The 25676-nt window shown below is 39.6% G+C and overlaps 2 protein-coding genes across 4 annotated transcripts in view; both read right to left on the reverse strand.

Moving 5' to 3' along the window:
• xgb (x globin) overlaps positions 1 to 12586 on the reverse strand; it is a 35255-nt gene extending 22669 nt beyond the window's left edge. The window contains exons 1-4 of the mRNA XM_041060039.1: positions 12250 to 12586; positions 9192 to 9299; positions 7338 to 7458; positions 6959 to 7039 (exon numbers count right to left, since the gene is read on the reverse strand). Coding sequence (XP_040915973.1) covers positions 6959 to 7039; positions 7338 to 7458; positions 9192 to 9299; positions 12250 to 12425 — 486 coding nt within the window. The 5' untranslated portion in view covers positions 12426 to 12586. The remainder of the gene's footprint in view (positions 1 to 6958; positions 7040 to 7337; positions 7459 to 9191; positions 9300 to 12249) is intronic.
• Positions 12587 to 13913: 1327 nt separating this feature from the next.
• Positions 13914 to 25676, reverse strand: part of LOC121197094 (pleckstrin homology domain-containing family G member 3) — a 30609-nt gene continuing 18846 nt past the window's right edge. For 2 of the 3 annotated variants that reach the window (XM_041060494.1, XM_041060493.1), the window contains exons 4-19: positions 24897 to 24997; positions 22904 to 22973; positions 22769 to 22815; positions 22470 to 22620; positions 22168 to 22299; positions 21578 to 21760; positions 21288 to 21380; positions 20834 to 20920; positions 20724 to 20754; positions 20431 to 20532; positions 20220 to 20252; positions 19367 to 19377; positions 18619 to 18999; positions 17612 to 17728; positions 15265 to 16675; positions 13914 to 15106 (exon numbers count right to left, since the gene is read on the reverse strand). In XM_041060494.1, the coding sequence (XP_040916428.1) occupies positions 14487 to 15106; positions 15265 to 16675; positions 17612 to 17728; positions 18619 to 18999; positions 19367 to 19377; positions 20220 to 20252; positions 20431 to 20532; positions 20724 to 20754; positions 20834 to 20920; positions 21288 to 21380; positions 21578 to 21760; positions 22168 to 22299; positions 22470 to 22620; positions 22769 to 22815; positions 22904 to 22973; positions 24897 to 24997 (3570 nt within the window). In that variant the 3' untranslated portion in view covers positions 13914 to 14486. The remainder of the gene's footprint in view (positions 15107 to 15264; positions 16676 to 17611; positions 17729 to 18618; positions 19000 to 19366; positions 19378 to 20219; positions 20253 to 20430; positions 20533 to 20723; positions 20755 to 20833; positions 20921 to 21287; positions 21381 to 21577; positions 21761 to 22167; positions 22300 to 22469; positions 22621 to 22768; positions 22816 to 22903; positions 22974 to 24896; positions 24998 to 25676) is intronic. The other variant, XM_041060495.1, reaches the window with a different exon arrangement.

Raw genomic sequence — 25676 nt, forward strand, 5'->3', positions numbered from 1 at the left:
TTTTTTATGACATTTTGAGGTCAAAAAAAATTTTGACTTTTTTTGGCCTATTTTGACGCCTTACTATACTATGATGTTTTTTATGAAATTTTGAGGTCAAAAAAAATTTTGACTTTTTTTGGCCGATTTTGACGCCTTACTATACTATGACGTTTTTTATGACATTTTGAGGTCAAAAAAATTTTTGACTTTTTTTGGCTGATTTTAACGCCTTACTATACTATGACGTTTTTTATGACATTTTGAGGTCAAAAAAATTTTTGACTTTTTTTGGCCGAAAAAAAGCTTAACTATAATATGACGTTTTTTATGACATTTTGAGGTCAAAAAAATTTTTGACTTTTTTTGGCCGAAAAAAACGCCTTACTATACTATGACGTTTTTTTTTTTGACATTTTGAGGTCAAAAAAAATTTTGACTTTTTTTGGCCTATTTTGACGCCTTACTATACTATGATGTTTTTTATGAAATTTTGAGGTCAAAAAAAAATTTGACTTTTTTTGGCCGATTTTGACGCCTTACTATACTATGACGTTTTTTATGACATTTTGAGGTCAAAAAAATTTTTGACTTTTTTTGGCTGATTTTAACGCCTTACTATACTATGACGTTTTTTATGACATTTTGAGGTCAAAAAAATTTTTGACTTTTTTTGGCCGAAAAAAAGCTTAACTATAATATGACGTTTTTTATGACATTTTGAGGTCCAAAAAAATTTTGACTTTTTTCAGACGATTTTGACGCCTTACTATACTATGACATTTTTTATGAGATTTTGAGGTCAAAAAATTTTTTGACTTTTTTTGGCTGATTTTAACGCCTTACTATACTATGACGTTTTTTATGACATTTTGAGGTCAAAAAATTTTTTGACTTTTTTTGGCCGAAAAAAACGCCTTACTATACTATGACGTTTTTTATGACATTTTGAGGTCAAAAAAAAATTTGACTTTTTTTGGTCGAAAAAAACGCCTTACTATACTATGACGTTTTTTATGACATTTTGAGGTCAAAAAAAATTTGGACTTTTTTTGGCCGGAAAAAAAAAACGCCTTACTATACTATGACGTTTTTTATGACAGTTTGAGGTCAAAAAAATTTTTGACTTTTTTTGCACGATTTTGAAGCCTTACTATACTATGACGTTTTTTATGACATTTTGAGGTCAAAAACAATTTTGACTTTTTTTGGCCGATTTTGACGCCTTACTATACTATGACGTTTTTTATGACATTTTGAGGTCAAAAAAAATTTGACTTTTTTTGGCCGAAAAAAAAGCCTTACTATACTATGATGTTTTTTATGACATTTTGAGGTCAAAAAATTTTTTGACTTTTTTTAGCTGAAAAAAAAAAGCCTTACTATACTATGACGTTTTTTATGACATTTTGAGGTCAAAAAAATTTGGACTTTTTTTGGCCAAAAAAAAAGCCTTACTATACTATGACGTTTTTTATGACATTTTGAGGTCAAAAAAAATTTGGACTTTTTTTTGGCCGATTTTGAAGCGTTACTATACTATGACGTTTTTTATGACATTTTGAGGTAAAAAAAAAATTGGACTTTTTTTGGCCGAAAAAAAGCCTTACTATACTATGACGTTTTTTTAATGAAATTTTGAGGTCAAAAAAAAATTTGACTTTTTTGGCTGATTTTAACGCCTTACTATACTATGACGTTTTTTATGACATTTTGAGGTCAAAAAATTTTTTTGACTTTTTTTGGCTGATTTTAACGCCTTACTATACTATGACGTTTTTTATGACATTTTGAGGTCAAAAAATTTTTTGACTTTTTTTGGCCGAAAAAAACGCCTTACTATACTATGACGTTTTTTTTGACATTTTGAGGTCAAAAAAAATTTGGACTTTTTTTGGTCGATTTTGAAGCCTTACTATACTATGACGTTTTTTATGACATTTTGAGGGCAAAACAAAATTTGACTTTTTTTGGCCGAAAAAACGCCTTATTATACTATGACGTTTTTTATGACATTTTGAGGTCAAAAAAAATTTTGACTTTTTTTTGCTGAAAAAAACGCCTTACTATACTATGACGTTTTTTATGAAATTTTGAGGTCAAAAAAAATTTTGACTTTTTTTGGCCGAAAAAAACGCCTTACTATACTATGACGTTTTTTATGAAATTTTGAGGTCAAAAAAAAATTTGACTTTTTTTGGCCGAAAAAAACGCCTTACTATACTATGACGTTTTTTATGACATTTTGAGGTCAAAAAAAATTTTGACTTTTTTTGGCCAATTTTGACGCCTTACTATACTATGACGTTTTTTATGAAATTTTGAGGTCAAAAAAAAATTTGACTTTTTAGGCCGATTTTGACGCCTTACTATACTATGACGTTTTTTATGACATTTTGAGGTCAAAAAAATTTTGACTTTTTTTGGCCGAAAAAAAAAAACGCCTTACTATACTATGACGTTTTTTATGACATTTTGAGGTCAAAAAATTTTTTGACTTTTTTTGGCCGAAAAAAAAAACGCCTTACTATACTATGACGTTTTTTATGAGATTTTGAGGTCAAAAAATTTTTTGACTTTTTTTGGCCGAAAAAACGCCTTACTATACTATGACGTTTTTTATGACATTTTGAGGTCAAAAAAATTTTTGACTTTTTAGGCCGATTTTGACGCCTTACTATACTATGACGTTTTTTATGAGATTTTGAGGTCAAAAAAATTTTTGACTTTTTTTGGCCGAAAAAACGCCTTACTATACTATGACGTTTTTTATGACATTTTGAGGTCAAAAAAAATTTTGACTTTTTTTGGCCGAAAAAAACGCCTTACTATACTATGACGTTTTTTATGACATTTTGAGGTCAAAAAAAAATTTGACTTTTTTTGGTCGAAAAAAACGCCTTACTATACTATGACGTTTTTTATGACATTTTGAGGTCAAAAAAAATTTTGACTTTTTTTGGCCGAAAAAAAAAACGCCTTACTATACTATGACGTTTTTTATGACAGTTTGAGGTCAAAAAAATTTGTGACTTTTTTTTGCACGATTTTGAAGCCTTACTATACTATGACGTTTTTTATGACATTTTGAGGTCAAAAACAATTTTGACTTTTTTTGGCCGATTTTGACGCCTTACTATACTATGACGTTTTTTATGACATTTTGAGGTCAAAAAAAATTTGACTTTTTTTGGCCGAAAAAAAAGCCTTACTATACTATGATGTTTTTTATGACATTTTGAGGTCAAAAAATTTTTTGACTTTTTTTAGCTGAAAAAAAAAAGCCTTACTATACTATGACGTTTTTTATGACATTTTGAGGTCAAAAAAATTTGGACTTTTTTCGGACGATTTTGAAGCCTTACTATACTATGACGTTTTTCATGACATTTTGAGGTAAAAAAAAAATTGACTTTTTTTGGCTCATTTTGACGCCTTACTATACTATGACGTTTTTTATGACATTTTGAGGTCAAAAAACATTTTGACTTTTTTTGGCCGATTTTGAAGCCTTACTATAATATGACGTTTTTTATGACATTTTGAGGTCAAAAAAAAAATTTGACTTTTTTTGGTCGAAAAAAACGCCTTACTATACTATGACGTTTTTTATGACATTTTGAGGTCAAAAAAAATTTTGACTTTTTTTGGCCGATTTTGAAGCCTTACTATACTATGACGTTTTTTATGACATTTTGAGGTCAAAAAACATTTTGACTTTTTTTGTCCGATTTTGAAGCCTTACTATACTATGACGTTTTTTATGAGATTTTGAGGTCAAAAAAATTTTTGACTTTTTTTGGCCGAAAAAAAGCCTTACTATACTATGATGTTTTTTATGACATTTTGAGGTCAAAAAATTTTTTGACTTTTTTTAGCCGAAAAAAAAGCCTTACTATACTATGACGTTTTTTATGACATTTTGAGGTCCAAAAAAATTTTGACTTTTTTTGGCCGAAAAACGCCTTACTATACTATGACGTTTTTTATGACATTTTGAGGTCAAAAAAAATTTTGACTTTTTTTGGCCGAAAAAAACGCCTTACTATACTATGATGTTTTTTATGACATTTTGAGGTCAAAAAAAAATTTGACTTTTTTTAGCCGAAAAAAAAGCCTTACTATACTATGACGTTTTTTTTATGACATTTTGAGGTCAAAAAAATTTTTGACTTTTTTTGGCCGAAAAAAAAAAACGCCTTACTATACTATGACGTTTTTTATGACATTTTGAGGTCAAAAAAAATTTTGACTTTTTTTGGCCGAAAAAAACGCCTTACTATACTATGACTTTTTTATGACATTTTGAGGTCAAAAAAATTTTTGACTTTTTTTGGCCGAAAAAAAAAGCCTTACTATACTATGACGTTTTTTATGACATTTTGAGGTAAAAAAAAATTGTGACTTTTTTTGGTCGATTTTGAAGCCTTACTATACTATGACGTTTTTTATGACATTTTGAGGTCAAAAAAATTTTTGACTTTTTTTGGCCGAAAAAAAAAGCCTTACTATACTATGACGTTTTTTATGACATTTTGAGGTCAAAAAACATTTTGACTTTTTTTTGTCCGATTTTGAAGCCTTACTATACTATGACGTTTTTTATGAGATTTTGAGGTCAAAAAAATTTTTGACTTTTTTTGGCCGAAAAAAAGCCTTACTATACTATGATGTTTTTTATGACATTTTGAGGTCAAAAAATTTTTTGACTTTTTTTAGCCGAAAAAAAAGCCTTACTATACTATGACGTTTTTTATGACATTTTGAGGTCAAAAAAAATTTTGACTTTTTTTGGCCGAAAAACGCCTTACTATACTATGACGTTTTTTATGACATTTTGAGGTCAAAAAAAATTTTGACTTTTTTTGGCCGAAAAAAACGCCTTACTATACTATGATGTTTTTTATGACATTTTGAGGTCAAAAAAAAATTTGACTTTTTTTAGCCGAAAAAAAAGCCTTACTATACTATGACGTTTTTTTTATGACATTTTGAGGTCAAAAAAATTTTTGACTTTTTTTGGCCGAAAAAAAAAACGCCTTACTATACTATGACGTTTTTTATGACATTTTGAGGTCAAAAAAAATTTTGACTTTTTTTGGCCGAAAAAAACGCCTTACTATACTATGACTTTTTTATGACATTTTGAGGTCAAAAAAATTTTTGACTTTTTTTGGCCGAAAAAAAAAGCCTTACTATACTATGACGTTTTTTATGACATTTTGAGGTCAAAAAAAATTGTGACTTTTTTTGGTCGATTTTGAAGCCTTACTATACTATGACGTTTTTTATGACATTTTGAGGTCAAAAAAAATTTGGACTTTTTTTGGCCGAAAAAAAAGCCTTACTATACTATGACGTTTTTTATGACATTTTGAGGTCAAAACATTTTTTGACTTTTTTTGTCCGATTTTGACGCCTTACTATACTATGACGTTTTTTATGACATTTTGAGGTCAAAAAAAGTTGGACTTTTTTTGGCCGAAAAAAAAGCCTTACTATACTATGACGTTTTTTATGACATTTTGAGGTAAAAAAAAAATTTGACTTTTTTTGGCCGAAAAAAAAGCCTTACTATACTATGACGTTTTTTATGACATTTTGAGGTCAAAAAAATTTTTGACTTTTTTTGGCCGAAATAAAAGCCTTACTATACTATGACGTTTTTTATGACATTTTGAGGTAAAAAAAAATTGTGACTTTTTTTGGCCGATTTTGACGCTTTACTATACTAAGACGTTTTTTATGACATTTTGAGGTCAAAAATGTTTTTGACTTTTTTTGGCCGATTTTGACGCCTTACAATACTATGACCATTTTTATAATATTTTAAAGCCTTACTAAAGTATGACTTTTTTTGGCATATTTTGACGCCTTATATATCTGTATCTATATATGTGTGTGTGTGTATTATACACATACATATGCATATGCATATATATATGCATATATATACACATATACATACATATACACATACACATATACACATACATATACACGTACATATACATATACATACATATACATACACATATATGTATGTATGTATGTATGTATGTATGTATGTATGTATGTGTAAAAGACACACACACACATATATATCACACTAATTCATAATGTTTGACATTATGATGTTCCGGACTTTCGCTTGAGGAAATTTTCTCTCACTGGACCTCTCAATTTTGGTTGAATACCCCTGATATAGAAGTACAAATAACACTGAAACTGGTGCCTCTTTTTCTTTCGTTTACGTTTCGTGTACGTGTTGTATTTTTCATAATCTTTATAAATAATTCCGTGGGCAACATGTTTTTGCATGAGGCAGAAACAAAATTAAAACTAACTTCAACCACTAGAGGGCAGCAGAGGCGATTAATTGAAGCGGAGGAACAAGGCCATAACCTTAAATTTAAATGTTGCAGTTATTTTATATATATTTTAAAGTCAATGAAATACAACACGCTGTCTCTAAAAAGTGCACATAATTTCACAACAAAAATATAGTCTCTTATATGTTTTGCCACAAGTAAATAATGTTTTATGTCCCTAAAATTTTGTGACACAGGTGCTATCCATTGTCAGAAAGCTCCACACTAAAAGTAAGTTCTCTGAATCAAAGGTACGTATTTAACAACAGCAACAGCATTATTCGAGCGCCTTGGTATTAATAACACAAGGGTTCTTGGGGTGACATAACATGATGTGACAGAGCCATGTTCCATTTTCTCAATATGCTCATGTATGGTTCAGTGAGATGTAAATTTTCACATCAGTCAAGCTTGTGCAGTGCTGGTTACACGACGCACTATTAAAGAGACGTGCACAACTCTGACGCGAGTCGGACGCAAACCGGCACTGCTGACGTGCCAGTTGCACACATCAAGCCTATTTCACCAGGCATTTTACCCACAATGGCTTATTGCAAAGGTCTCCGATTAACACCCACATAAGGAGACACGCAGGCCACGCTACTTACCTTCCATGCCTCCTCCAGCTCGGCCGTCCACCTCTCCTTCAGGATGGGCTGCACGGCACAGATGAATTCTGCTCCGACGTACTGGAAAATAATTATGGGAGACACTTGATGACATGCTCCCACCTCGGTAACTAGGCTACTATCCAGTTTGTGTATCACTCAATTGCTACTCTTGTTATTTGCAAGAGTAGGTGTGTTTACATTTTGCAGCCCTGGGAGTGCATCCATTCACTCAGCGGCTGTGGTTTTAGGGGGTCTCAGTATAAATGGGTTGTCTAATAAAGAGCTCCAGTATCAATTGAAATTAAAGCATGTGGACTCTATTAACAAGGCAGCATTATGAAAACACACTGAGTAGCTGGGGTCATCAGCGCCTTACACTGTAGTACTTAGGTGGGGCGTTGTAATGATAATGGCTCTTCCCCAGCTCCAGAGCCAGAGCCTCCAGTCTCTCCAGCTGGTCCAGTCTCGCCACACTTTTCTCGATGAAAGACATCACCCTGAAAGAGTTGGGGGGGGAGGGGGTAAAAAAAAAAAAGATTGATCCACCAGTTAATGACGAATTAGCAGCAGGGGACTAGCAGCTGATATACCTCCTATGTAGATAAGTGTCACACTCCTCTGTGTTCAAAGGGTGCATGGTTGACATTTGCAGTTTCACAAACTCAAATGCCAAGAAAAACAGATGAAACTGATTGCGTATCTATCAGTCTGCCTCACACTTGCAAAACTGGCCAATCGCGCAATCCTTCCTTCCCCAAAAACATTTTTTACACCATGCACAAATACACACTCACTTTCCTTTGTTGCATTCCAGGTGTGCCTGCCTCCACTGCTGTGTGTGCGTGACAGTTTTGAAGATGAATATGGAACAAAGGGTTAGAGTTGGTTTAGCTCCCTCTTCTCTGTCTCTTTCTGCCGCCGTGGACATTTGTACTAATGTCCCTGAGTGCGGTTGAAGGGCCATTTGGCCTTATCACAGAATTTGAGAGCAGCCGGTTCATGCTGGAACGCATAACACGGTTTGTCAGCGTGTTGCTGCTGCAATGCCACGCTAGCCTCTGTACCTTCAGGTCCTCAGGCAGTAATTGGCTGCTTTGGCCTCATGTGTAGAGGAACACGCAGAGATGCCTGACGCAGCCCGGGAAACAACAGACAAGTGCCTGTGATACATGGTCCGAGCTCCGCCTCCAGTAGGGTGGTAAGTAATGCTATAATGATATGACCAACAAAGGTGTCTGGTGTGCCACTTACCTTAAACTGCACCATGTGCAATGTGTTTTATCATAGATTGTTGTTTCACTTAGATAAAAGGTGATGCCTGAAGAAAACTATAAAATAAACTGGTGAAAAAATTCCATGAAAGAAACTGACATCAAATTGGTCCTTCATTCTGCCTGTAGCCAGACTCTGCTTCTTCTTTTGTACCATAGAACTTCATCACTGTCCAAACACTATTAAAAACACACCAGTGGTTACATGTTACTTCATTAACAGAAACATGGGAACTGTCATTTATTTTGCGTCAAACCCATGTGCAGTGATTCCCAACCACCAGTACTTGAAAATCTGTGGCTCTGCTGCTTAAAAAACAAAACAAAACAAACCAAACAGAAATTATACTTTGGGCAAAAAAGATCCATTTACATTATTTGTATTTAGGAGGAAAATATAATTAGGATAACAAACTGTTGTGAGGATGTTCTTTTGTGTATTTATTGTTATAATAGCCAATAATCTATCAGCTGTAAAGACTAATTTTGTCATAAAAAGATCCACTTTCATATAATTGATTGTGATAACTAGATGTACATATCTGAATATGACATTAGGGGTCTTGATGAAGGAGTTCTCAGGCTCACCCCTCTGGGGCTGTGGGGGTAGGTCTGACAAATAAGCTTGGGAATCACTGCACAAGAACGCCAGCTGTGTATTAATCCGCAGCTGAAAATAGTCCCCCAACAAATTTACAGTTTACACCAGTTTGAGTAACGTGTTAAAAACTACAGTGCTTTTAAAGAGTTCCTGAAAGTGAGAGCCTCAGACACAGTAGCAAAGACAGACACTATGAAAAGACTGACTGACTGTATGCTTTGACCTTTTAGAGTAAGCTAGACTAGAGGGCAGTGGGTATCGATATGCTCTCCTGCCCAGCGTATACTATGATGTGCTTTCATTGACTGATTTGTGATGCTGTGATGATGTGCTGTTAACTGCAGAGTTGGCGACCGACCGTAAACCGTGTGCCCTGAGCTCCCGGCTGGTCCGCAACCTCTCCAGGTCCTCCACGTCTCGGAACAGGAAGAAGACATCCTTGCACTCGGGATGGGTCTCAAACAACCTGTTACCAAGACAACAACGGCATAAGCGGCCATCCGTGAGCCTCATGGAGAGCCGCCTGTCATATTCATTCCCACAGCAAAACAAACCTCCCCTTGAGTTTCCCAACTAAGATGAGACAACCCCAGGAGTTTCAGCATGGCCACTCGCACCACTGTAATCCTGTATTCACAGCGCTGTGCAAATTTCAGCTCATTAAGATTGTGTTTAGAGGCTCCCGTCTCATCCTGCAGCCATTCTCTCCACCCCACACTGTGAATGGAGATCTGATTGTGCCTTATTCTGATTCTTCTCTTCTTTTTTTTCTTAAACACCCAACAGCTGCAATCAGTAATAGGTCACGGTGGATCCGAGAAAGCCAGGGAATCCATACCCTCATTTCCTCCTGAAGCTGTGATGAGCTGCCCTGCCCTGCCAGAGCCGGGACGGAGTTAAATGGAGCCACTGTCCCTGCCAGAGTTTTCCTTTTCTTATTTAACCTCAATCAATTTCCTTAACTGGAGAGTTTAAGTCATCCTCTGGATGACAGTTATATTGCGCTCACACTGAGATGCAAGGCACTTATGGTAATTCTGCACCAGTTTCAGCACGATGTCGGTGTTGGAGGGGGAAAAAAAAAGATCATGATAGGCATCAGGGGTTGTAAGGTGAAAACATGAGTGTGTAGCTTTGTAATTTAAAATTGATTTAAACAGGAACTTGAGCTAAGAGCACACAACCGCACCCAAACACCTGTGATGCTGAACTGTGACGCTAAGCTCGCCATTAATAATAAATTATAATTTAAATACTTGTGGGTGTGGCACATAAAACAGAAGCTTATTCTATTTTCCATTATTGCTTTTTTTCCCCCAAGGCCTGCAGCACAGTTAGTGAGGGGAGAGAAAAAAAACAAGGCATGTGTTTTCAAGGCAATAAATGCATTAGACGTCTGTAACATGTGCACCCTGTGATAGATAGATTGATGGCTAGATAGACAGATGATAGGTGAATGGAGGTGTTGGGAGGTCTCTCTAATGGCTGCTGTGAAAAACATCCCTTGCTGTGCTGTGCCCTTTGACAAGAAGATGATAATGCAGCGAGGTCTATTGAAATGCAATATATTGACACGGCCAAAGATAAAACATGAGCTCGTGTCCCACCCAGGCCCCTCGTTCAGTTTTGAGTGGTCTGACTAAAACACATATGCTTTCATATGTCTATTACATAATATGTTATTCACATTTCTGTCTGTTTTGTGTAGCCCCAAGGTCTGCCTCGCCACTTTTAAAGTGTTTCACCATGTTACAGCTGGTCATTGTTCATGTTCCTGGGCTTTTAGTGTCTTTGACCTCAGCCTCACAAATGACAAATATTCAGGCTCTGTTTTATTTAAAAGAGTCCTGGATTAATGCTCGACTGAATGACAAGCTACGTAAAACTACGATACAGTGTTTGTTACACCCAAGTTTATCCAGAGAAGCTATAACAGGATTAATCTGGGGGCGAAACAGCTGTGAAATTTGCTTTCTCACTATTCATACCCCCTGTTCGCCAGTTATGAGAGAAAAGGGGAAACTGCTTGCTGCCGCTCTTTTTTTTTAATCCATGTCTCTGCCACTGTCTACACAGCAGCAACATGTAGAGAGGCTGGTTGTTTTGTTCCACTGCGTTCACCACCTTGCGTACATGCAAACATGCATAACATAAGCAGACAATGTAGCACCCTATATAGCTCAAGAGGAATTTTAATTGGTGCTGTTCAGGGGGGTGTCTGGCACTCATGAATGGAGTCTTTGGAGGATCTTCTTTTATACAAATTTGACAGAAAAACCTCCCCTTGCCAAAGAATAACGTCTCTTAAATGAGTGAGCACACAATGGAAAACAAGTGATTCCCATTTGCTGTTTTACCGTAGCAATTACTCTTCAGTCCCAGGATGCAAGCCCACAGGGTCGGGGAGGGGGACCCTGGAGAGGGCCTGACCCACAAGAGGCCCATGTATTTCCATGCTAACACTCCAAGATCAATCCCTTCAACTGTTCCAGTCACCCCAGGGACACATGGCATTAATTGGGCTTACAGCTATATGCCCGGGTGTCTCTATACTCCAGATCCAGCAGCAGCAGCCTGGATGTCTGCCATTCTTTATCACCATATTTCTCCATTTGTTTAATTTCCCTGCCAAAGGGCCACAGATGTTTACCCGGACGTTGGTCATCATAATCATCATCATTGATAAAATGCATTTTCCTGATGGCTAATGTCTTTAATTGTGTAGTAGGATGGCAGACCTAGAGCTGTGTGTTATTATGTAATGTTGTTAAGATGTGATATGAAGTGATAAGAGGGGAGGAGGGATGTTCTGCTCCAAGCCTCTCACTGAAAAGCTCGAGGGTCAGGAAGCAGAGCAGAGGGACGCGGTGGAGGTGGAGGGAAGCTGGATGAATCAGGTTCTGGTTTGTATGATTAAGGTCAGGCACCGTGTCTCCATCGCAGTGGATCTGCAAGACTTTCAGCAAACCTCTTTGTCGTAGGCCAGCGGGGTCAGCACACAAGAGTGCAGGGGTTTCACTTAGTCGTCTGATAAAGTCAAACTGAAAAGTCAATTTTGCTCCTTTTTCTGTGTGTGTGTGGTGATCAAGAGTAGGAGCCATTTAACCACAGATGATAAGGAAAAGTCAAGTTCAGTCTGCAGCTGAAAGGAAATCACCTTGTGTCCTGGGTTAGGTTTGGGTGCAAAAATCCACAACATTTAGGCAACTTTTATCAAACGTGTGCTACATTAATTGTTTTACAGCGACGGGACATTGTTTTAAACCTAACAGAAATCCACATAAACATTTCAGCAAAGAATCGTAGTGAAATTCAGTGTGTCACTATAACATTCCTGATCCTATAGGATCAGGATTTCTTTTTTTTTCTGACGTGCAACCAACAGTGGAAAAGCAGAAAAGATTTGAGCATCTCACCTGACGAACATAATAATCCCAACTTTAGCTATGTCGTCCCGGATAACTTTCCACGACTTCTTGATCATCTGAATCTGATCCTCGCTGGGACGCGCAGCGGCCGCAGCATCAGCATCCTCCGTATTCCTCTCTCCAAACTCCGCTTTTGCTGCCAGACCTGAAATTGCGCAGCCCATTCTACATTAAAAAAAATAGAAGAAGAAAAAAAACCCCAAAACAAAACAAATAATACGATGGTGTTCAATCAAAAAGCGACGATTAATTGATTTTGTGCCAGAGGAAATCTGAGGTTGCTGGCATCTGGTTTAAGAGCGCGACTCCAATTGTGTCTTATACTACGCTCCTCTGGTGGGTATTACGCATCAGGGTCAAGTCAATAAACAGACAGACAGGATACAAGGTCTGGTCATTGGTTCAAAATAAAAAAAACCCGTCTTTGGTTAGCACATTTTGCAACGGGAATTGAGCTGTGCTAGGCTTTTATATTGAAGGGAGTTATCTCAACATCCGGTGTATGCCTATGCGTCTGTGGCTGACTTGACGATTCAGTTTAGAGGGGAACATTGTGCTCGCTGGGTAACCTGAGGCACAAAGGGTGGGCTGTGCAGTCATTTTAAATAAAAGACAGATAACACACACACACACACACACACACATGTCCACCTTATAACACTGTCACTAGCTGTTTACAGCCTGTGTCTGACAGCAAATCCGGATTTTAATCGTGCTGATAAAATCACTCAGATTTGTCAGTCCTGAGATTATTAATTTTATTAATTAATTTAGTATTTTAACATCTGTGTTTGTTGACTTTGCTTCCTCATTGTTTGGGGTCACACAGAGCCCAGTGCTTTGTATGTGAAATTAATAATATTTGCAAAAATAAAATGTAAAAATATAAATTCGAATTAAATATAGATCTTTTGTTATTAAAACCTAAACATAGACAAAAGTAATGAAGTGGTAACTTGGCCTTGCAGATTTAACAAAGAACAACAACAACAAATTTTTGTCCTATGCTTTTTTTTTTTCAGGAATAAATGCATTTAGCTTCACGCTCTGAGATTTTAGTTTCATTGCTTGCCATTTTATCATTTGTCTCCTTTACTTGAGGGGCTCGTAGCTCTTCTCTTGTCATTTAAGAATAAAGAATCATGTCAATAAGACACATTCCTTCCATGTTATGCAGAGGAGACATAGCAATGCTTTAATCCTGTTTTACTTGATGTATAAAAAGAAAATTACCTCAGATTTATATAAATATGGAAGCATTTAACCAGGTGACTGACTCACTTCGACCACAGTGCAAACGGATATTAGTATTACCTATCAAGCATGACAGTTTAAAGAGGGCACCTGTGGACACTTGCCATTTCTGTTTTTATTGAAAATATGGGAAACTTCAAGTATGAAACAATATATTTTCTGCAACAGAAAAGTAAAAAGGGTTGCTACTGGTCAGTATTTACATGAGGCCAATCTCTCCCAAATATACAGTTTCATAAATATTATTCAAGGAAATATACAACATCTTGAGAAAAAATAAAGCTCTTGTGATACAGTATGTGAAAACGGTTTTAGAAGCAGCTACAGTAAACGTGGAGGCAAGCTACTGCTGTGACCACATGCTTTAAAATTCGACAAATGTTAAAAGGAAAGCTCTCTTTGGTTCACGGTCAGAGACTCTGCTGAGAGCAGAGCTCTCTCTCGTCAGTGAGACGGCAGCATTCGTGTGGATAAAAGATCAGTCTGTGTTTGTTTAGCTCCTTTTGGCTCCCTGAAACTCCAGCTGACAGTTTACATGGTTAAATGACAATAGTGCTACAGTGACTATTGCAAGAATTACCAACAGTAGGTGGGACTCAAATAGTTTCATATAATAATAAAGTAGGACCAAATCAGTTGATACAGGGAACTATATGCACATTTTTTACATAAACTTTGTACTGTACAGTGCAGAAAAGTACCCAATGTACAAATAATGCCATACACCTTTTTAAAGACAATATGCTCCCCCTCCATTACCCAAACCAATAACCAATAATATCCCTTTCATATTAAACTCGTGGCAACAACACAAATCATCACTAAATGTCCCCTGTAACAAAAACATTGTGCAGACATTAGGTTGAATTCTTTTGGGGGAGAAACGAAAAAAAAGGGACGCATCAGACAACTGGCAGATAATGTTTCCCCGTGTCAGCTCCTGATAATAGAAATGTACATAATTCACATGTTCATGAGCTTGTGCTTAAGCTCTGGAACTTCTCCCGTAAGCTTTTCACTAGATTACTTTCGGACATCTTCCCTGAACTGAGGACAGCAGACTTGGCTGCACAGTCTAGATCGTCCTGGGGGAGGCTGTCCCCGTCTTGGAGTTTGCCAGCTGTGTAGCAGGTCCTCATGGGTTCCTGAAGGTTCTGTACTTCATGGAGGGGAAGAGACCCCAGCATGTGGTCCAAGGAGCTCCACCTGCACAGCAGGGGCTGAGACTGGGACTGGGGCCAGTCTTCTACCATCTGACACCTTTCAGTCTGTGTCCTTGAGCAGTCTGCCAGAGCTTTGTGAAGGTCTGAGGAGCTGTTGTACTTGAGTGAGTGGCCGTTACACATGTTTGTACAGCACTCGATTGTGTGGCTACGGGTTATTTTTGAGTAGTGCGGGGGCTCGGTGTATTTGGAGCGCAGCTCCTGTACGTCGGGCCAGTGGAAGGTCTCTGACTGTGGACTTTGGGGGCAGGTGACTGTGCTCTGGGAGCTGGCACCAGAGCTGGGGGTCTGAACTGGGCTCGGAGAAGAGACTTCATGGATGACCATCTGATCGCAAGAGAATGAGGGCAATTTCAGGTTGGGTTTACCTGCATACATGCACACACACACACACACACACACACACACACACAAAAACAAAAAACAAAAAACAGAGAGAATGCTGTTCAGTTTTATCCATACACGAGGTCAAGTGGTAGGCTACTGCAAAAGAAAGCAATATGGAAATCATCTGCTTCCTATTTACCCTTTTTCCTCAGCTGCATCCTGTCCTCATGGACAACTGGCATGTTCTTGAAGCCCTGTTGATTTGCCGTTTCTCGGTTCCTCTGCCAGACGATGGGTCTGTTATTTTTGATGCGCTGGCTGTACTGACGAGCCAGCTGGAACACTTTGTTTTTCATCTTTCCCATGTCTTTTAGGATCTGGTCCTCGTCCGTGCTCGTTTGGAAGCTAATGATCTTAGGCAGCTGGCCATGGGCAAGAGTCCTACTTGCCTTAGAGTCCTGACCAGATCCCTCCTCTGTTGCTGGAGAGGTTGTGGTGGGTGATGAGATGGAGGAACTATCTAAGGAAGTGCTTCTTTCAGACTCTTCTAAAATCCGAGGTGGTTGTTTACTGGTTTCAACATCTAAAGAGTCTGAGCTGATGTCCAGCATTGTTTCTAATCTTGACTCGTAAACTGTCTCCTCTTCATGCTGCTGGACTCCCTGGTTCTCCTCCTCCATTTCCATGTCTTGCCAAACCTTGAGCATGTCTGATGACGGTCTGAACTCTTCTTCAGTGACACTCTGAGATCTAGCCTTGGCTTCCTCTGCTCTCTGTGGTTCAGTTTTCAGACGGGTTTCAGTGTTCCGACTCTTTTCTAAACCAGGAAGGTCAAACACAGACCAGGAAGTGGGCCGGTTCCGGGAGAGGCCTTTCCTGTGGACCGGGACTGCCTGCTCCTGAGGAATACTGTTCAGCTGTCGGCTAAGGTGCCTGACCAGACCTGCTGGAATATAGGACAGACTTTCCCTGCGCTTGATGCTAAAGTTAGCATCCTGGTGCTCAGCGTGCTCGTAGTATCTCCTGATCTTGTGGATGAGGAGGCGATCTTGTTTGGAGAGAGTGGACCTGCGTTGTCCTTTGATGAGTGCGTCCAGAGTGGGTTCCTGCGCAGGCATTGACAGATTAGCCTCTGAGGTGGCCTGAGGCTCTGGGGTAGAGCTAGCCAACATTTGTGTGTCTTTCTCCAAGTCCGTGCAGGCTGAGGGGCTTTTGAAGATGTCATTATCTGTTGAAGGTGATGGGCAGGCGAGGGAACCCAGGTCCTCTGAAACCAGACTGCTCCGTCTGGACAGGCTGCTGATGAAGCGCTCGGCTATCACGCTCGCCTGGTCCAACACAGACGAAGGCAGGATGCCTTTATGGTCTAACACATCCTCCTCCTCTTCTGAGAGCTCCCCGTTCGTCAACACACTCGTCTCCTCCACTTGGAGACCTGAGGAATCGCTCCCTCCTTCTTCTTCCTCTCCTGTTTCTCTAGAAGTATCCTGAGGATCCGGGGTGTCAGAGTCTTGTTGGGCAGGGGAGACAGGAGACTCAGGACACTCCAGCTGATCGCTCTTCGTCGCATGAGGGACACAGTCTAGAGGGCACAGCTGCTCCACATTGACCTGAAACATGATAGGAGTGTTTGCTAAGTGGGATGTAATGAGTAAAAGAGACATTATGATGGCGAGCAATCTCCATTCCACATTAACTTAATGGATCTTTTCAAAGTCAACAAGGCAGTTTAATCTAAAGTATCCACAATTTATGATGCGTGTGTTTTATCATACCAGGTCCACTTGAGCTTTATTACAGTGACCTATTTCTATGCACAATATCTAAGTGTGTTTAAAAAAAAATAAAAAAGCAGACACACTGAGTGCATTTGCGGCCTGGCTGCTAATGACACCATTTTGTTTCACTCACAGAGTTTAACGGTGAACGTGGTGAAGTCTGCGGCTCCAGCAGTGCTCGCAGTGCTGATATTGCCCTAGTCTGCCATTAATCTAAATTTGTTTCCGAGTGCTGCCTGCTCTTTTGGAGGGCCTGCAATTGCAAAAAGCAGCTCGGAGCTGTGAGGTGGAGATAAGGCTGGGACGAATAACAACCTACACTCTGGTTCAGATGCAGGAGCTGTTTCACAAAGTTAGCACGAGAATCGGGTAAGAACAGAACCTGGCCTCCAAATCAAATGCTGCCTTCCTCAGAGGGAGTGCTGACCACAGGGCAGCAGCGTGTGTGTGTGTGTGTGTGTGTGTGTGTGTGGCATTTTACTTTACATGAATACAAATATACTGCGAGCCCTCATACAGCTTGAGGCACGACTCAAATAGGCCAAATAGAAAATAACAACAGCTGCAAATACATTGAAAGGGTGTCATTCAAAATATACAATGCTTAGAAAATAAGCTTAGCAACAAACTAAGCGATATTAAGGGTATGAGTATAGAGGGGCATTCTTTGACAGTGAATACATATTATGTGTTATGAATTACATATTACATGCAGCCTCCAACTGAATGGCTGTGTACCCAAACATTATACAAGGCTTTATTAACTACCTGTGTAGTGAGAGCTTCCTTCACAGCCACATCCACATATTTTTCCTCCTGCCTGTGAGTTTCCATCTCCTTTCTCAGAGTAGTTTGCAGTTCAGCCGTATCCCTGTTCTGATCGTCCTAAAAACGCAAAACACAGCATTAAACTGAGAGTTTTTTATTCTCAATGTTCCTACAAGGATCATACTGTGAGGCAGCGCGAAGCACAAGAATCTGTCACAGTGGAACAAACATTTCTGAGGCACTTAATGTGTATTCAGATCACCCCTGAAATACCCACTACAATGGTTACAATGAACGTCTTTCATTTGAAATGACATGTATTAATACATATTCAGTAACAATACTGGTATAACAATTAACCTTAACAAAGACTTTCTAATTATGAAAATTCAGAGGGGAAACACGATTAGAAAATATGATTATCAAAGAGCAAAGCTCTCGCTATTATAATAATCATTTAATTAGATGGCTGCATTAACCTTTGAAGTCAAATAATATTTAACAGCGTGTATTGAGCCACTGGTTCTAATGCAAATGCAGGCATGGTTTCAACAGCATGAGCTTCAACATCAATCACGTCGCAAAAAAACAAAACAAAACACAGCACACCATAACTAGAAATACACAGATGAGGAAAACATCCAGTCACAGGAGTAGAGTGCATGCACAGGGTGATGACCTTCAACTCCAAAGCAAAAACAATACAAGCAAAGACATGCATCAAGCTTGACTTTTAACTCGCACCCATGCATTCTTAGAGCTCACTGTTAGCAGATTGGGAGAACTTCAGTCCATGCACTTCGATAGCATCAATTCGACCAGAGGCATTCAGTGTGCACGGTGCAAATGGTAGCAGGTGTTAGTTGGTTCTGTTTATGAATTTAAAAAAAAAAAAAAAAGAAGGGAGAGGGACGAGAGCCAGCGTGGGAGAAAGAGTGGAAGAGAGTACTGGTAAGCTGGTGGAATGGAGGAGGAAATGGGAAACCGTGGGTGGCAGTAACCCTCACCGTTGTGAAGTGAGTAGAAAGCAAAGCTCTGGCTCTATAGTGCCAGCAGGAGATGGCTGCCAGCACTGAGCTGGCAAAGTCGGCTACCTGGTCGTCTCCCATCAGTATATCTTCTTTGTAACTCTCCCCCTCCTCATCCTCCTCCTCCTTTGTCTCCTCTGCTTTTTCCAGCTCCAGCTCCCCCTCACTGGGCGAAGAGCCCAGTATCGGGTCACTGTCAGTAGGACTTAGCTGCTCCACAGAGTCCCCTCTGGGAATTAGATCGTCCACACATGGCCTCTCAGCCTGGGGCTCGCCGAGACTGGAGGCCAGCGTACTGACACTAGTGGCTGGCTGAAGGGAGCAGCTATCCCCCAGCAGTGCACCCTCACTGTCTGCATGCTGTAGCGTGAAGTCATAGACATGTGGTTTGTTATTGCAAGGCCAGTGCTAGAGCCATGTTTGTGTTTGCAAGGCTGTAAAATGGGATGAAATCATCAAGAAGCTGCTTTAGCTTTGGGTGAGATATGATTTTATTAATCCAGGGCGAGTCAAAGTATGTTCTGTGAGGATTAGGCTTTGCACTTTCTCACTTTCTGGTTACACTTCCTTTTACAATTAGAGTAGAAAGTTTGAACTGCTGAGCCAAAACTGGTCAAACCATATCTCACCACAGCACAATGACCTAAATAAACTGCTTTGCTACAACAGAATGAAAAAAGCTTATCAAGGTTTAACAAAAGACAACATTTGGATTTCAGGAGCTTACCTTCAAAACAGCTGGGTGGAGAACAGAGATAAAGAAGAGGAGGAGAGATAAACAAATGAGAATGTCAATGACTCTGAAATAACATGCCCAAATCAAATATTACAGGACAAAATAACCTGAATACCACATGCATCTTGTACAATCATGCTCAGGACACAATCTCTGCCTCCACAAAGCAGGGACTGAGTGACTCAGTAGTTAGTCTGGCCCAGACTTAAGGGAGACCTTGTGATTAGATAAATATCAATTAGAAACATCTTCCTCTCAGAGGCTCAAAGTGGACATGATGAAATTAGCCAGGATGTGATGACCTACTCCCTCATCGAGATGGGAGGGCTGACGTGAACACTGTTTCTTCATTACACTGGTTCGAAAAATTGATCTGGACTGGGAGCACAGGAGAACTGGGGACAAGAATACAGAGGTTTTCTCTTTCATAATGGCCAATTAGAATAGATGAATGCAGGAAGACACGCACATCTGAAGGCAAGGCTGAATCTGACTATTGAAAAGAGCTTGTGTATGACAAAGCCTTGGACCAATGTGGCATATAATTAACTTCATTATGGGTGAGGGCAGTGGAGTGGGAGTGGGATTGAGTGTGTGTGTGTCTTTTGATCTGTTTTCCAGGTGTCTTTGAGGGACAACAAAGCAGAAGTGCAATGGAGATGTGGAAAGCTCTTATTCGACAGACACAAAATAACCTTAGTTATGGGGCTGAGGGCCCACTGAGCCACTGGATAGCACCCAGAACGTGGATCGAACTGAACGACTCTTGACAAATTTGCTATTTTGTCGGCCAAAATCCTACTGAACATCCAGTGATTCAAACAAATCCCCATCAAGTACCGACCTTTTGTGCTCCTCATGATTTGTTTTGCAGGCTCTAAAAAGGGAGAAATTGGAGAAATGGGAGGACTCATTAGAGGTGCAAGTGACAATTAATGATAAACAAAACTGGTCTTTTAACATTACAAATGTTTTTTTTTAACATTGCATCCTATAACAATAACAAACAGACACAGGGAGCGATGTTTGTGCGAGGTGACGTGAAAGTCTTTTACCCGATCTCCTTCTGCCCTTTCGTCCTCCAAGACGGAAGTCCTCAGCATGGCCGGACTCTGCTTTCTTCAGCCTCTCAGGACTACAGTGGTGCTTCCTGGGATCTTGGCAGTGGAAGGATACGTCATTACACTCAAAGCTGCGATAACTAAAGCAATTGTCTCCGCACAGATGGATGGGTTATGGTTAATCTATCCACTGAAAATAAACCGCCCTTCTCTATCGTAAGCAGCAGGTAAAGAAATGGGTAAACTGGTCTTAGCGTAACAAAAGTTACTTTATTTGTAACACTTACAGTTTGAATTGTCCAGGATGGCCTCTTTTGCCTTTAAAGAAGGAGACAGTGTGTTTTAATAAAAGGCAGTTCTTTAGTACCTGAGGAGAAAGGACATCGACAGTGTTTACCTTCTGCGGGACGATGGTGTTGTGGTTCTCAAGAATGAGTCTCTTAATGTGATGGGACCAGAGACGCTTCTCTTCTACGGACTTGGCCTTGAACAACAAAGCACTTGTCATTTTGGAAGCCATTCATGTCAATAAAGATACACCAACGCATACAGAAATGGGACTACAGTGGAAACCACAGGCTCTTAAAGTTTTGTTAACACCGAAGAAAATGTGATTAGAAAGAAAAGTAAGTATCAAATTCCTGTATTTTCTTTTATCTAATTAAGTATTTTGAAATAAATAAAACTAACACAAAAAGTAACAAAAAGAAACTCCATTAAAACCTGTTTTACTCAGGCCACAGCGGGTGTGTTCTGATATTCCTCAGGAGCTGATTGAAACATAGTAATATGTGTTGTGTAAGTGTACCGCAGAAGGAAGAGGCCTGACAGTCGCTGGTGTTCACATTTACCTGCACGGTATGGGGTTGCTTGGGATGCTTGAAATGGATGACACTGAAGAGCAGGGGATCCTTGGCACTGTCGAGTAGCATTAGGGTAGAGCACTGCAACCACAACGAAGGTAGAGATGTGGCTGAGGTTTCACTCAACTTTACTTACTACCTTATTAAAAATACATGTTTATGATATAAATCTAAATATGATCTTATTTTCCTCTCCGTTCTATACAGATATCACCATGTTCCCTCACCGACAACTATTAAATCACTAATCAATGGGAAAACACTGTCAAAAACCGTACCGAGATGTGGGTCTTGTAGACATAGTGTTCCCCTCTTTTCTTGGTAATGAGAAGCATCTTTTCGAAGAGGAAGAGCGTGCGGGTGTTCTTCGCCCTCAGGACATGAAAGGTGCCCTCCAGCACCAGCTCTCCATAGGTGGTCAGGTCAGGACCCTTCCAGTTGATCAGAAGAGACTGTATCTCCTGCAGATGCACATGAAAGCACATACCCCCACATGCATACTCTCAGCCATGTTCCTTCAGCATGAAAGATGATAAATTCCAGCACAGTGTCAGCTTTTGCTTGTAACAAAACACCCTAATAAAACACTCATAAAAAGAAAACCACGTACCGACCGCTCGGTCAATGACTCGAACCAGGGAAATCATTAAAAAGCTGTAGCCTCAACAACTAAAAGTGAGGGCGACAGGTGTATAGATCAAAACCAAATCATGAAGGATTTGCCTTGGACAACATATGATGAAGATATGAAGATGAAGATTCAGAATATATATTTATGCAAGTGACAGAAGTGACAGAGGGCTGACTCCACATGGCACAAATGCAACTTTTTAAAGGGATGTTGGCATGCATGGTAATTCCATCTGACCTGCACTCGGACCGCATGTTCGTGTTTCCTCTTCATATCGTTGATGTACCAGGCCACTCCTGTCATGGTGTCTATGGCCTCCTGAACCACGTCATAGCCCACCTCATCTGGGTCAAAGTGCTTTGCGATTTCCTTCAAAAGAGATCAGGGACAGTTACGACTTCTGACAAGGCGGCGACGCTACAGGGAACTGGTTCAATTTTAAGATTTTTCTTCTGCAGCATCATAAATCTAAGGCCTGCAGGCTACATTCTCCAGAAAAGCTGTGCTGCAGCAATGTGACCGCCGAGGACGTTCTGTACCTGCAGCAGCAGGTGATATTTCAGGATCCTCTGAACTGGCTTGAGCAGGTAGGAGCCTAAAGGGAGGGAGCGCTTCAGAGCAGCCTGCCGATCCCTGAAGAACTTGGCTAAAGTTTTACTCCTCATGCAGTCGGTCAGTGCTGCCACTGAGCTGGAGGACAGCAGACAATGACATTTGTCAGCTCACTCAGGCATGTTACATCTGATAATCACCAGCAAAAGGTTTAAAGGAATAGAACTGAAAAAAAATCATTAAAAAATAATAATTTAAAACAAATATTTTCTAGTTAGTTACTTACTTGGGATAGTTGGTGCAATACTGAGTGTAGATTTCAAAGTACTCACTCTGGGGAAACACAAGGCAAACAAACACATCCATAGCATTTATTTCCTTGAGGAGCTGATATTGATGCGATGAAGACAGTTATACTCACCTTATCTACAAAGCATCTAGCAATGGCCACAGGGTCATTCTCACACATGTCCAAAGACTGCAACAGTTCACTGAAAAGCAGAGCAGAACAACAACAAGCAAGTTCAATGTTAATGGACTTGCTAACCTGATATCAGTGTCTGGAACACAAGGAACACAAAAACAGAAGCAAACCACAAGGGAAGGAAGAAAAGAGTAAAGGTTGTTTGCTGCCATCAATAAATCAATGCTGATATTTTTCAACCTCTTATTTTTTTCTTCAAGTGAAATTTGACATTTAAGAAATGAGGCCACTAGAGGGCAGCATACACTGTCAAACTCCAGCCTTGTTGCACGTTAAGACTGAGCGTGACAGAACATACATCTGAACTGAAATTCTCCGTTCTCACAGCACCCCATCAAAAACAAGCTTCAATCTGAGTAAGGGAAACCAAAGCCTGACAGCTGTATGGTATTTTAACACGTCACACATCACCTCAGTAACATGTGCATGACTGGAGAGAGATACAGCATGGGAAGGGAGGGTCACTGTGGAAAAATATAACTATACAAAAAAAAACCTAAACCATGTTTAGGTTTTTTTTTGGGTTAGGGTTAAAGTTCTCTGCTCATCAGCTGTTCAGCTGACACAACAATGACAATGACAAAACAGAAAATGAGAACAATTCGTCACCCTACGTTCCACAGCTTAGATCAAAGACTGTGGTTTGGCTGAAACCGTGTGCAAGCAAATATGTGGACATGTTCAGGGTGCAAGGAGAAAAGTTCTGGTGTCGAGCTTTGTTTCAGATACAAGGTCAATATTTGTTCATACCGCATGATTCGCTTTATCAACTACAATTAGGGTTGGAAAAATGTTAAGTGTTACAAAGAAATGAAAATTCTTTGATCACAGCAGTCCTGTTAATTAATTAATGTCCATATCAAATGTGTGTTTAACGGACACGCCCAGAGTACTGAGAACTCACTGAATTACAGGAAAGTAACACACTGTACTGTTGGCAAGATATTTACTGTCAATACTGTACAGACGATGGTTTACATGATGTCTGGAATGGTAAATGTCCCCAAAGAAAAATCATAGAAATATGAATCTTTCTTAGAACAATCATCTGGTTTGCCCTGGACAGTCTCTTGCAAACTCACACAACTATGTTGCAACATTAAATAAACCTGTGGCGCCTATTTACAGTCCGACACAGACATCTCTCCACCGAAACGATGCTGTAATAAAATCTGTATCACTACCTTCATTGCTAATTTAAAGAAGGCGCGGCCTCTCGGTGACAAGAAGAAAAGACTCATCTCTCTGAAAAGGGCAAAGGATGGCCCTTTGGGTCCCAAATCTGTCAAAACATCTCTTGCACAGCTGGCTAGAATTTCATTAAAAAAGTAATAAGATTCAAATCATCTCCATTTGTGGTTCAGAGCTGTACTATAGCCTTGACATATACCAGGGAGGCTCCTCACTGTGAGAGGAAAGAGGAATGTTATTGTGTGTTTTGTCAAGCAGCATGGTCGGCAATGGGCACTTGCTGACATGAGATGATTAAATGTAAAACTAGCTGCACCACCATTTCCCTGGCTTTCACATATTTGCAAGTGTGTTAACTGTAGAGTGTGGTGCTTCATTGTTCCTCCTTCCTGCATCAGCTTTCAGTCAGTGAATGAAATATTAGCGGCAAGTGAAAGAAGAGCAGTTAGGAGTCACGCATTCTTAACATTCCTCATATTCTTCACTATCGAACCACAGAATAACATGTTACACAAACATCAAAGTGCATGAAAATATCCTTTGCCCAAAGGAACTGTACAGTGAAGTAACCACACAAATGACTGATCACAGCCTCCTCCCTTCTGCCTTGACTCCATTGTGCATCATCTCCTCACTGATTATGCAGTAAGTTGACCGTGCTTAGCAAAACTACAAGATAAGAATATCTAGAAATGAAATGATGATGATCGGCGTGTTTGGATTTGGGGAGATGCCGTACCTGTTGAACTCATAGATGTCCTCTATGTTTCCGAACAGGGCGCACACTTGCTCTGGCCGTATGGGAAGGTTGCTCATGTCGATGATGTGAGCCAAATAGTCCTGGAAAAACAGTACAAGTACAGCGCATTTAAATATTTGCTGACATCTTAAGGGTTGACATATCCTTCAGGCACTTGCAAATTCCTTCCTGTAGAGGGAGCATGCATATAGAGAAGCAATCTTCTCCTCATATCCTCTGCGATGAGAGATCCGTTTTTTCATGACATTTGGTTTGTCCAGCTGATTGCATGACGTGTCATGTAATGTTCATGAACAGAAAATCAGTATTTCAAGACTTTTCTGTGTTAAAAAATCAGGACCATTTATGCACAAGTTGACGCATGTGATGCTTAAAGGATCCTTTTAAGGATTTGTTCCATTGACTAGGGGCTAGTGTGACCGTCTGGAAGAAGTTCTATTGTACCCAGACCATAAACATTAGCACAGCCTGTTCCCCTACCAGGACCCAACTCCCCATGGACCACAATAGTATTCAGAAGTAGATAAAAATATCTAAAAAGCCCAAATACCAAAATATGCCAACATCTGGATGAATGCCTTCTCTCTCGGTAAACTGCACACTCGTGTGGCGCACAAACAACTCCAAACAAGCAGAGGAGAAAGTTGACGAGAGACAAACACGCATACCCTCAGCGACTGTATAAAGAGTCTACCAGTAAACAGCTTGTACACACACCCTGACTATGTGGTGCAAATACACACAGAAACACACACACAC

Source organism: Toxotes jaculatrix, chromosome 17 (assembly GCF_017976425.1).
Source record: "Toxotes jaculatrix isolate fToxJac2 chromosome 17, fToxJac2.pri, whole genome shotgun sequence".
NCBI classification, from domain to species: domain Eukaryota; kingdom Metazoa; phylum Chordata; class Actinopteri; family Toxotidae; genus Toxotes; species Toxotes jaculatrix.